A 12933-nucleotide genomic window follows, 5' to 3' on the forward strand; every position below is an offset into this window, starting at 1 on the left:
TTATAAATTTATAAAATTTAATCCGTACTTTGGCAGCTTTATAATCTTATCTGTAGGCCAAAGTAAGGATTACATTTTATAGATTTGTGATTTTGGTTTTAATTCTTGTATATTTTATAGCTATCAGGGACATGGCTATACTGAAAGTTTATAGATGCTGTGTCCATTCCATGGTTGTATAAAAAAAATGAATAAACAAATTTATTTTGTTTTGGATACTTTTTATAGCAATTCTACGAATAACCAACGATCCATGATTTCTGTTAAAATTTTGATTTTGTTTCCCATATATATATAACTCAGCAAAAAGATATTTTCTATGTAAACTTTTAAACTCAGGAGGTTATATTTTAATCTAAAATGTAGGCAGTAGTTCCATCTTTATAATTCAAAATTTCCGTTTATTTGGGTCCCCCGGTGGGGCAGCAGCAAGTCTTCGGATTTACAACGCTAAAATCAGGGTTCGATTCTCCTCCGTGGACACAGCAAGATATCCCGAAGTGGCTTTGCTACAAAAAAAACATACACAAATAAAAATGGTCACCCGGTGGGATAGTGGTAGGTCTTCGGATTTACAACGCTAAAATCAGGGGTTCAATCCCCCCTCGATGAACACAACAGACAGCCTAGTGTAGCTTTGCTATGAGAAACTCACACACACTCCGTTTATTTGGACGTTTATAATGGTTACCCGCCGAAAACTCGAAAAAATAGTTTCAATGCCATGAAATGCCTTAGTTTGCCTTTAAATATTTCATTATTTTACGTTTTGAGTTTCAAACAGTAACCAAAAATCATTAACATCTATTGAGACCTTAATTTCTAGACCAAAAAATTGATTCGTTCGTATTAACAGTATAACTCATTATTAAGTAGAATGTAGTAACATATCATGAAAGTTTGTATTAACAGTATAACTCATTATTAAGTTGAATGTAGTAAAATATCATGAAAGTTCGTATTAACAGTATAACTCTTTACTTAGTTGAATGTAGTAAATCATCATGAAAGTTCGTATTAACAGTATAACTTTTATTAAGTTGAATGTAGTAAAATATCATGAAAGTTCGTATTAACAGTATAACTCTTTATTAAGTTGAATGTAGTAAAATATCATGAAAGTTCGTATTAACAGTATAACTCTTTACTAAGTTAATGTATTAAAATATCATGAAATATATTTGAGACATGTAGATGTTATGTAGACACATACAGACAGACAGACGCTACGGATGAGGATAAATGTGAGTAATGTATGTCGTACCAGTACTATAAATGATAACTGTAAAGCCTGCACTTTTATCGAAATAAACCAAACATTAACTCATTAAGCTGAGCTTATGGTTGGCGTACCGGGCTGTGGACGGAGGGATCTAACGTTTAAGTTGTGGTACCGCTGAATAAGGTCAAAGGGAGAATAATCAGTCAGCACAGCCTACGCAGCTTTTATTGTGGCGGCGTGTGCTATTGACTAGCTGCCTTTCCTCTGATCAGAAGCTCAAAGCTATAATCTGAAACATAGAAGACTCTGGCCTGATCAATTAGTCCATCTGTCCTACAATTAGTCCATCTGTCTTACAAGGTGCTTTCACGTTTGGAAATTCCAATTCCCATTAACGTTTTGTGTTCGGACTGTTTGTCCATACGCACCCAGAGCTAGCCCATATAAATAAAAGAGGCCGACCAACCCGTAAACAGAGCGTTAAAAAATTTTACTTAACAATGAAATTGGTTCACTTTAAGATAGTTATTTAAAATGTTAATATGTAAGAGAGAAAAGGATTTTTTAACACCACTTAAAGACTTGCGTGACATTGTATGTCTTCTATGACATCCTAACAAATATTTGGCAGCACTTAGTTTCAATGAAGCTGTGTTATTTTAGTTTGATCTATTCCTACGTTTTTAATAAACAATTTCATAACACTGTTATTAATTTCCTGACGAATTTAATGAATGTGTCGAAAGGTTTAATACATAATCAAGCGTTTGACGTGTTTACTTCTTCTCTTAACCTCAAAAATTCGATTTATCAACGCGTTTTAAACAGTTTTACAAACTAAAGCTCCCCCACCCCACCCTCGTCAGTTGCACAGCGGCAAGTCTGAGGGCATTTTGACGCTAAAAATCAGGCTTCGTTACCCGTAGTGGGCAAAGTACAGTTAGGCCATTGTGAAACTTTGTGATTAGCTAAAAACAAGTAAACATATTTCAACCCTTTGAAACGTTTCAAATCAAGACCAAATACAAGTCTTGGATTGTTATACAGTCACTTAATATGACTTTGACATTCAAAAGTTTAGTGACGTTATAAGAAATTTCTCTTGCAAAAAACACACAGAGAAGAAGACGTTAAAGTGACGTATAATATCTGTATTATTATACAGTCACTTAATAAAACTTATATAACTACGTCTCATGAGGCTTGTACGAAGTCCGACTAGAACAAGATAGTACACCACCCGAACATAATATGTTATTGAAGGTCCAACTTAATTGAGATATTTCTCCATTTAATTAATATTGTATTACCTGCCCAACCTCTATGATGACTGGCCTTGTCTTTAATCTTCGCACATATATAGCTTTCAATAACCATTGAGCCATACATATTTTATCACACTTCGCTATTTGCTGTAGTGGTCGTTCTTGCTTACAGCGCCATCTCCTACAAGCGTAGAAAGTGTAAACTACAGAACAAGAGGCGTCGCCTTGTGTTAGTAATGATGTTAATAGAAACTGAAACCAACGAGTGAATCATTGACTGTGTGAAAGTAATATAAATAATTGTTTTACTGTTACTTAATGAACAGTTTATTAACCAAAGGACAGAGCCAAAGCATAAGTTTTTGTATATTAGCTCTAGCAGTGTTAATCAAATACCGCTACTGAACTGTGATCCATATTCAGTAACATATACCATTACTTTAAATAAATTAAAAAGAAAAAATAAAGTAATAGATACTTTGAGTAAAACACATAAGCTGAAGAGGCTATCTATTACGTCGCTCTATTTTAGCGGTAACTATTTATTTCTTAAGCCTACATTTTGAAGTATTTCAGAAAATAACCAGATCTGGAGCAGAAGTAAGCTAAAATAAAATAAAAATCATTAAGAATATTTTGCAAACACGTAATTCAACTTTTATTTTCTGCTTTAAAAACAAAACAGAGAGAACTCTTTGACATCGAAGTTCTTGCGCTGCAGATCTGACTCAGTGTTTGTTTTATTGAATTTCGTGCAAAGCTACTCGAGGACTACCTACGCTAGCCGTCCCTAATTTAGCAGTGAAAGACTAGAGGGAAGGCAGCTAGTCATCACCACCCTGCCCCACCGACAACTCTTGGACTGTTCTCTACCAAAGAATAGTGGGATTAATCAAGACATTATAACTCCCCCCCCCCACCACGTCTCAAAGGGTGAGTATGTTCGGTTACGGGGTTCGGTCCCCCAACCCGCAGATTGCAAATCGAGTGTTCTAACCACCAGGCCATGCTACGCCCCCTGACTCAGTGACTAATAAAATACGAGCAAAATTCAAATAAATGCATTGGACATAATCGTTTCAGGGAGCAAGAGTTTACTTGCGCCGTGGTATTTGCATTTTCATATGTCATATTCGTAGCCTGAAATTAAATCACATGGTGACTGGGTTTAATAATGTCACGTGAAGAGCCGTAAACTAGACCAGAACAGCCAGTAAGAACGTTTCACTGCACATACCAGTCATCAGAAAGTCATGCGAAAGCACTTTATTATACTTGCATATCTAATGACCAGACGGTTGATGGAATAATTGTGTCTTGATGAAGAAGGAGATAAACAGTTTTATTTCTATTTCTTTTCAAATGAAATAATAACAGAAAAAAATATATACACTGGGGAAATATTAACCAAAAATAATTGACTATGTTAAAGTTATGTTGCTAATTAATATATCTCAGACTAGAGGTATCAGTTACATAAGAAGTGTAAATTGTGGTTAGTTTTCATTATCTTTTAGTTTATTGTCTAACCATCTAACAGCTTGTTTGTCTACCTCGACAACTACTGTTATTGATGTAATAATTTCAAATGTATTTATTATTTAAATTAGTTGAAGATATAACCAAATTACAAGAGATTACGTAATAATACACGATACCCACAGCCGGTGCTTAATTCTTTGACATTTGGATGTAATGTTCTTTAGTTAAGCAAATAGACATTTTACGTTATCTTTTGACACACACACACATATCTAAATCTTGTATCGACGGCTGAAAGTACTTCCCATTTGGAGTGCATAAAAATATTTATCGTTTAATAAAAGCACTTTGATCCATTTGTTATCCCCTTGTTTGTTATCCATTTTTCTTTGATTGATTGAATAAAAAGAACTAGCGAATTTTCTAACGAAGTGCATTTATATAAGGCATTAAGAGAATCAATTTCTGATCATAAAGCAGTGATGTAACTTATGCGTTTTGTTTTCTAATGTCAAAAACTTCATGGTTTTCGAAATTATTTCCAAAAACCAAATTAAACGTGTTTTAGCGATAGTTATTTTTCAAATTTTAATTTCAAAATAAACTTGCAAAGGCGGATTTTTTTTTGTTGTCTGTTGAGCACAAAACTGCACAATGGACTGCCCACTCCGTGCCCATTGCAGGGATAGAACCCTGAACTTAAGCATTATGAACCCTCAAGCTTATCGCTGATCCACCTGGGTGGAGTTGCTAAACCGATTAATATTAAATTAAGTTCTGCTTTTATCAAAACATCAACTATACATTACAAGTACATCATTTATTGTACAACTTTATTTTATTAGAATGTTTCTGAAAAAGAAGATATAATAATGTTTGATTCCTTTGATCTAATGTTTGATCTATTTCTCTACTTTAGATCGCTTTAGGGGACAGCATCCGTTCTTTGGAATCCCTCGTGCAGTGCAAAAAATTAATAAGTCTAGCCTAGATCAAAGTAAAAGATTGGATGAATGCATCCGTTCTTTGGAATGATATCCATTCATCAGTAACCCTGATCTAGAGCAAAGCAAATGTTTGGAGCCAATAACTCTGGCCTAGAGTATGGAAAATGTTTAGGGATTACACCCATTCCTCAGTAACCCTAACATAGAGCAAGATAAAAGACTGGATGAATGCACGCGTTTTTCAGTAACCCTGATCTAGGAGTAAAGCAAAAGTTTGGAGGCAGTAACTCTGGCCTGGAATAAGGAAAATGTTTAGGGATTACACCCATTCCTCACTAACCTTAGCCTAGAGCAAGATAAAAGACTGGATGAATGCATCCATCCTTCAGTAACCCTGATCTAGAGTAAAGTAAAAGGTTTGGGAATGCCATCCATTCTTTATTACTTTTACTGGTTTATAGGTGTTTTACTTAATCCCCATTTTCTCCCTTCTCTTTGGATTTTTCAAGAATTTGGAGAAAAAATTAAAAAAAAAACTTTTTAGGAAAAAAAAAACACCTGGTAATACCCCTCCCCCCAAGAGTTTGTTTGTTTGTTTGAAGTTAAGCACAAAGCTACACAACGGCCTGTCTGTGCTCACCACGGGTATCGAAACCCGGTTTCTAGCTTTGTAAATCTGCAGATATACCACTGTGTCAAGAATGGAAAATTATATAGACCAAAGATACGTCTTTATTTATGTTGACTTTCACTATTGAAACAAGCTATAAAAATAATTTAAAAGCTATCACGATTCCTGTTACGACCTCGAGGCTAATCTGATATTTTAATAGATTTGAAACCTATCGATAACAGTAGTCGTTTTTTTTTTTTTAATTAACGCTCGTGGGAGTCGGTTCTCCAATTACATGTACATTCTGTCATAGTTAGTGTTACTGGTAGCGTTGGAATCGACCAATCGAGTCAATTTTTCTTCAAAAAAGAAAAAAAAAGTAGGTTCATAGTTCTCTGGCCCCAAATTCTAATTCGTCCTCACCTTATCGCGTGTAGTATAAGACTCCATAGTGCATATTTTCCAACGAATGAATACTGTTTTATTTAAAAGTGAACGTCATGCTAGATGAATGTCCTCGTTATAGAATTTTAAATTAAATATTTTCCAGACAATTATTAGTCTTTCAGATTAACGATTACGGATTAAAATTAAGGACAAAGTTGCTTAAACATGTCGTCTTCGTGGTATATGGTCCCCCAGTAAGTTTACGAACTTACAAAGCTAAAATCCGGGGTTTGATTCCCGGTGGTGGGTGGGTGGTTGTGTATGTGTGTTTTTTTATAGCAAAGCTACATCGGGCTATCTGCCGAAGACTTACCGCTGTCTCACCGGGGGACTCCCGTGATGGGCAGAGCGCAGTTAGACTATTATGTAGCCTTGCGCTAAAAAAAAAGAAATAAACTAACAAACAAAAACCAATCATGGTATATGCATCCTCGTAACCTGCACTCTCGTACTAAAAACCATAGAACAGGCTGGAAATTCTAATAGAACAATATAATTGAAAAATAATGCACCCAGTAACATCTAACCGATTATCTTTGCTATGAAATAGTTCACGTGGTCAGTCACGCAAGTAACCTGGAAGTCGTTACGAGGATAAATGAAAATGTAATTAAAAGAGTATTGAATAATGATCAAACTTATTTAGTCAAATAAAGTATCTTATAGTGTAATAAAACATGAAATAAAATGAAACTTATTTTAGTTTGTTTGTTTGTAATTAAGCACAAAGCTACACAATGGGCTATCTGTGCTCTGCCCACCAAGGGTATCGAAACCCGGATGCTAGCGTTGTAAGTCCGCAGACACACCGCCGAGTGGTAGAGAGAATATATAGCATAGATGTATTTTGATTAATTCTTCTGCCTAGGTGTGGCGTCATAATGCTATATACATTTCAGATTCTTCGAACGTATTTCATAGCTAATACAGTGACTATTAGCAGAAATGCTTCTTGAGAATTACATTGGACAAATAGTTAAGAAAATATCTGTTACTTTTGTCCTTGGAAACGAACTTATTTTAATAATTCTTTCAAAAATAGCTCCCATTCCCAGTGGCTCTGCAGGTTTACGAGGCCAGAAATGGGATTTCAGTACGTGTTGTGTGTGTAGAGCACAGATAGCCGATTGTGTAGTTTTGTGCTTAGAAACAACAACAACATTCAGATATACCGCATGTGACACTTTTTCTATAGAAAATCCGTGGTGTGTTGTCGTCAACACTAGGAAGAAATGGGTTAATTTTGTTTTATTTTTCATTTTCAAATGCGATAACTCTTTGATAACTCTTAATCTTTATACGCGGTTATCTTCGCATAACGGTTAGTCTTACATTCTCGTGTAAAGCTTATGATTTCAACAATGCTGAAAATCCGAAACTAAGAAACATTGAGAAACGTTTCTTTCACGAAGAAACTACGTTAATCTATATAATTTTTAATTGTTATAAAATGCAAAAGCGCTGTTCAACAGAAAAAAAAAATGAATTCCTAAATGCAAGTTTAAAAGAGTGAACAAAATAAATGTTGAAATTCTTTTTGGAAAAAACAAGTCAAAACTGACTAAAGAATAAAATGCCAGCTTAGAGATGTATTTTTGTTTCTAAGGACTTACTTCCATAACTGAAGTTACACTGGTGTCAGCAACAGAGGGCGTTACTTCATCCACAGGCTGCAAGGTAACATGAGAAATGGCGTTTCCATGGTGGTCAAGACTGGACTCAGAAACGCCGTCATTGCTAGACATATCTGTGACATCTACTTCCAGTGAAGCTGACCCTCGAGACTCAGACCTGTATGTGTCAGATATTTCTCCACAAGTTGTTGTTGTGTCAGCAGTGGTGTCACATAGCGGTGGCTCCATCTGAAACGGTCGATTCCCTGTCTTACTCACAGGTCGAAACGCTGATGTACGAGGGTAGGTGTTTTCTGGACTTTTTACCTGAGATTGTCTTGGCTCCACTTCAAACTGTTGTTTTCTAACATCTATATCTGAAGTTGAAGAAAGAAAAGGAGTTTGGGTATTCAAAGACAAAGAGCGTGGTATTCCATTTTCAACAACATTTTCCCTGTAATCCATGGAAGAGGTACTAGAACCTCGGGGCCAGAACATGGGTCCGTAGGGTAGCGGAAAAGATTGCTTCCCAGCCCACATGTATTCAGCAAAACACTGTCTAATATCAGAGGCAGAGAACGGTTTACCGGCTGTGAAGTAGAAAGGTGGAGAAGGTGCAACAAATGGGGGTGCTGATGGAACATGGTAACCCTTGTTAGGAAAAGGAACAACTGGTAGATATGGAGATTTGGAACCGTCAATAGGAGGGCTGAGTGAGGAGCCGTGCTTATCAGGAGGAGGACCAGAGAAACGCGGACGTTTCGTTTCGTGGTTCCTGGAGGAACTAGCTACCGAAGAAGCCATGACACGCTTTCTACTTCCGCCATTAAACATGGCTTTCACGTCTTCCCACGCATGGACTACTTCATCTGGTGGCGTCCCACTTAGCTTGATATGCCTTCGCCAAGAGTTAAAGTTGGCGGCGTCCGGCTGGACGTACTTGGAGTCCGAGAAGCGATGGGAGTGGAAGACAAATTTGTTGGGAGAGAAGAACAGGCTGCAGTAAGCACACTTAATGCATTTGGCACGGGAGCTGTTATAGCGCGAGGGCACGAAGTTTCCTCGACAGCCCCAAGCGCATTGATGGTAAATGTCAAAAGCAAAGTTGTCTGGGAGCTTAGGGGGTGCAACATCTACCAGGAAAGATTTGCACAGCCTTTCAGCTTCTCTTTTGGAAATCATGCCGCAGCGTCGAGACGATACCGGCATGGCCCCGGCACGACGTAACAACTCCAGCTGGACAGGAGTGCACTGAACACACGTGATGCCCAATGCCACTCGTCGATTGTGAATTTCGTTATAACTGAAGTCCTTCAAGAGAGTATTGGAAATCTGGGCCAGACAAAGTCTTTCTTGACCGTCAATAACTAGTGCTACTATAGGTACCCCATACAATACAACAGATCGGACCTCATTATTTCTAGCTCCTTTGAGAGCCTGGTTTGCTTTGGAGATGATCATTTCAGGACCGTTTGGTGCAATAGAAGGTGGAGGTGTCGGAGGATCTTGTTTTGGAGCTCTTGGATCCTGTTGAAAAAAAACGAAACAGAAAATTACATATTATAGCTTTCAGAAGTAGAAAATATTTATATAAACTGTGTGACATCCAATACAAATTAATGGGGCGTGGCCGACTGTCAGCCACAGCAAATAGAAAACGCTGAATCACTTTTCCCTAATATTGAGCGTTGGGTAATTAACACGTCGATAACACAATCAAGTTGAACAGTTTGACTTTTATCACGTACGTTAGGCTTGCTAAGTAGCGAAAAAAAATCATGGTTTACGATCCATATGAAAGGTACATATATTTTATGTACTGTTGGTAAGGGTAACTCGCACATTAATGAGAGTATGATGATCAATTATTTTGTACAACGATACCATACTGTTAACATGAAACTCTTCGTACCAAATACGTAATCTAACCGCTGATCGTTATTTTCAAGAAAAATGTTTGTTTGTTTCTTTAAGCACAAAGCTACAAGCGCATCATATACGCTCTGTTTACCGCGCGAAGTTTCACATTAATTTATTGCTGTCACAGTGAGGACTGAACTAAAAAAAACTAATACTCAGTTTTAGAATATAAACTTTAGCCCATACAGAGAGCGTTACTAAGACGCTAACTGGTAAATTATGAGTTGTTGCTTTCTTCTAAGCACAAATAGCTATATCTACGCTGTACCCTTTGAGGGTATCGAACCTCGATTTCAGTGTTATAAGGCATAAGACTTTAAAAATTAATGAAGTATGCTTTTCAAAACCTTCCAATCGAATAAATGTAACGAATTGTATGAATTATACACTAGCAGAAAGTTTTCTTAGACATAATTAGAACACTAAAATCCAGTGTTCGGCTCCTGTGTGGACAAAGCGCAAATAACTTGTTGTTTAGCTTTGTGCTAAAAGAAACAAATAAACTACTAATCAAAATTTAAAAATATGCTAAAAGTCCTAGCTGGAGTAGATTTTGAGAGAGATAAATCATAATTTCAAAGCTTTTCGTTTTGGGTCAAAAAAGTTGGCTAAATCTTGACAACAACAAAATAAATAAACCTAAATAAACAAAACTTATAATGTAATATAGTTCACTTAGTGGGAATCTGTGCCAGACCTATTAAAGGATGCAATACATCAAAACATTACACACATATTAAACAAGAATAGAACACTATAAGTATTGAACATCTTGGTATATAATTTAGCAAATGATAAAAAGCATTAATTTTTACCCACATTGGCAAAATAACACACACACACACACACACACAAAAAACGCTCTCTCTGGACAAATTACTTTCTCTCTCAAATTAAAGGAGAGTTTCATTGGAAATCAATGTTCAACACTGTCATTTTGACTAAGAGTTTAATGTAAAGTCATTATATAAAGTACTACATTTGACAACCAATACGAAACCAATACCTAAAAGAAAGGCAAGTTAATCATTTACAAAGTATATCCATGTATGTATTGCTACATACAACAGCACGTCATATAGAAGTTGAAGCAGAAATTTTACAACGTATTTTTATGGTTTATTGAAATTCAATGGAATATATAACTCTTAATGTATTTATATATATATATGAGCTAAATGTTGGGAAAATTCTCGTGCTAACTATCACTCAATATAAATATTTCTATAAACATAATCGTGAAGAATATTCGGGTAAATAACAAAAGAATGATATGTTTGCCGAATGAAATTGTGAGATCGCTGAAAGACTCCTCGCTTCTAAAATTACTTTTCTGGTGTCGTGTAAACAGCTCAACAAGAATGAGAATTAATAAAATTCAACAATTCGTAAGGGAAAATGGTTTCCTTTGTGGTTGTTGTTTTTTCGTTCTTTCTTTTTTTTTACAATTTAAATGAAAGTTTTCGACGAAATTATGTTTCGATTACGGCAACCTTAGTATTAGTTTTTCAATGTAAATGAATAACATAAAGGCTCATTCTGCTTATACTAAGTCCTTCCAGAAGTATTAGTTGAATATAGAGCATGTTTGGGATAACGGTTTTTCAAAATCATCACGTTTAATAGTGCCGAAAATGATAAGCTCTAACTTTTACTTATCTGAAAAACGTACGCTTCTGAATAACCATGATTTAATACTCACACTCAAAATAACTTGAAAAAATATGTAAATCTATAAAGAAAGTATATGTTTTATACTAAAAATTCAAAACAGAAAAAAATTATATTGCTAAAAGTTTGTTTTTGTAAAATAAGTTGACAAAACTATCCAATAATTTGATATTTACTTATAGCAACCAAACGTGAAAACACTGAAATCATATTAAAGAAGCGACACTTATAGACTAACTGGCTCCCTAAGAAAATATTTATTCACAACAATCAAAATGAGATAATGTTTCGAATAAATAAGCCACAGAGGCTCGGCTTCACATTAACCAATGGAATTAGGCTTAACGTGACTTAAGCCTATTTTATGATTAGAAATGCATTGTTGCTTGACTTGGATTTATTCATAAAAACTTCAGAATCATGGTAACGTCAACGTAAAAACTCGTATATAGACTATGCAATATAAAGTTCTGAACTCTATTTTTAGTTTCATCCTCCATTCTTTGTGTACAATATTATTAAATAATTATTCATATTGAACTTTCAACTTTTTGTTGTCACAATTCTAATACCTAAGTTGCTGGATTGAATTTGAACTTTATGTACATAAGAGAACTCAAAATATCACACATTAAATTTGAAAACATTTCAAAATGCATGAGCGAAATTCGATGTTTTTGACCTTACTATTACAATTAGTAGTATGTAGTTTTAATTGTGAGTAAAAGGCAAACTTCAAAAAATTTCTATGGCCACTCAGTCTTAAGTTATCAGTTGGGAATCTTTGCAGTTTCCGCGAAGTGGCTTCATTGGACGTGTAGCTGTGAGGAAATCACTGCATACAAGAGATTACTGAAATGGACATCAGACCTCAAACAATGGAATAAGCAAAGGCGAAGCAGGATGTTATTTTCAGATGAATCCAAAATGGAGAAGGGTGTTCTTTTCAGATGAATCCAAAGGCGGAGCAGGATGTTCTTTACAGATGAATCCAAAATGGAGCAGGATGTTCTTTTCAGATGAATCCAAAGGTGGAGCAGGATGTTCTTTACAGATGAATCCAAAGGTGGATCATGATGTTCTTTTCAGATGAATCCAAAGGTGGAGCATGTTATTCTTTACAAATGAATCCAAAGGTGGAGCATGATGTTCTTGACAGATGAATCCAAAGGTGGATTAGGATATTCTTTACAGAAGAATCCAAAGGTGGAGCAGAACATTATTTACAGAAGAATCCAAAGGTGGAGCAGGATGTTCTTTGCAGATGAATCCAAAGGTGAAGCAGGATGTTCTTTGCAGATGAATCCAAAGGTGAAGCAGGATGTTCTTTGCAGATGAATCCAAAGGTGAAGCAGGATGTTCTTTACAGATGAATCCAAAGATAGAGCAGGATGCTCTTTATAGATGAATCCGATTGTAAATTGTTTAGAAATATTAAACAATAGTTTGTTCTGTGACAGAGAAAACGATATCAACAATACATCTCAGCCAATGGTATTAGAAATATATACGCAAAACTGAAGACACCCTGACTTCTTAGAGGTATAAAAATTATTATTCATCAATTCTCAGAAACAAGACCCGTTGGATAGGGATTAATCTTAAAACAAGTTAGTAATAATCTCAAGAAAAAATAGAATATGATGAAACGACACCTGAAAAAACAAAACAGATCAATGGAACACTCGAAATCACGGCTTTGCGTAAACAATTGTTTGTTTGTTTGTTTTGAATTTCGCGCAAAGCTACACGA

The 12933-nt window shown here is 35.6% G+C and overlaps 1 protein-coding gene across 3 annotated transcripts in view; it reads right to left on the reverse strand.

The window, feature by feature from the left end:
* LOC106462338 (SKI family transcriptional corepressor 1 homolog-B-like) overlaps positions 1 to 12933 on the reverse strand; it is a 45086-nt gene that overhangs the window by 11724 nt on the left and 20429 nt on the right. For 2 of the 3 annotated variants that reach the window (XM_022389578.1, XM_022389576.1), the window contains exons 2-3: positions 7590 to 9116; positions 252 to 509 (exon numbers count right to left, since the gene is read on the reverse strand). In XM_022389578.1, coding sequence (XP_022245286.1) covers positions 402 to 509; positions 7590 to 9050 — 1569 coding nt within the window. In that variant the 5' untranslated portion in view covers positions 9051 to 9116 and the 3' untranslated portion in view covers positions 252 to 401. Of the gene's footprint in view, positions 1 to 251; positions 510 to 7589; positions 9117 to 12933 lie in introns of those variants that run through there. The other variant, XM_022389577.1, reaches the window with a different exon arrangement.

The sequence above is a fragment of the Limulus polyphemus genome, unplaced genomic scaffold (genome assembly GCF_000517525.1).
Source record: "Limulus polyphemus unplaced genomic scaffold, Limulus_polyphemus-2.1.2 Scaffold1146, whole genome shotgun sequence".
In the NCBI taxonomy this organism is placed as follows: Eukaryota; Metazoa; Arthropoda; class Merostomata; order Xiphosura; family Limulidae; genus Limulus; species Limulus polyphemus.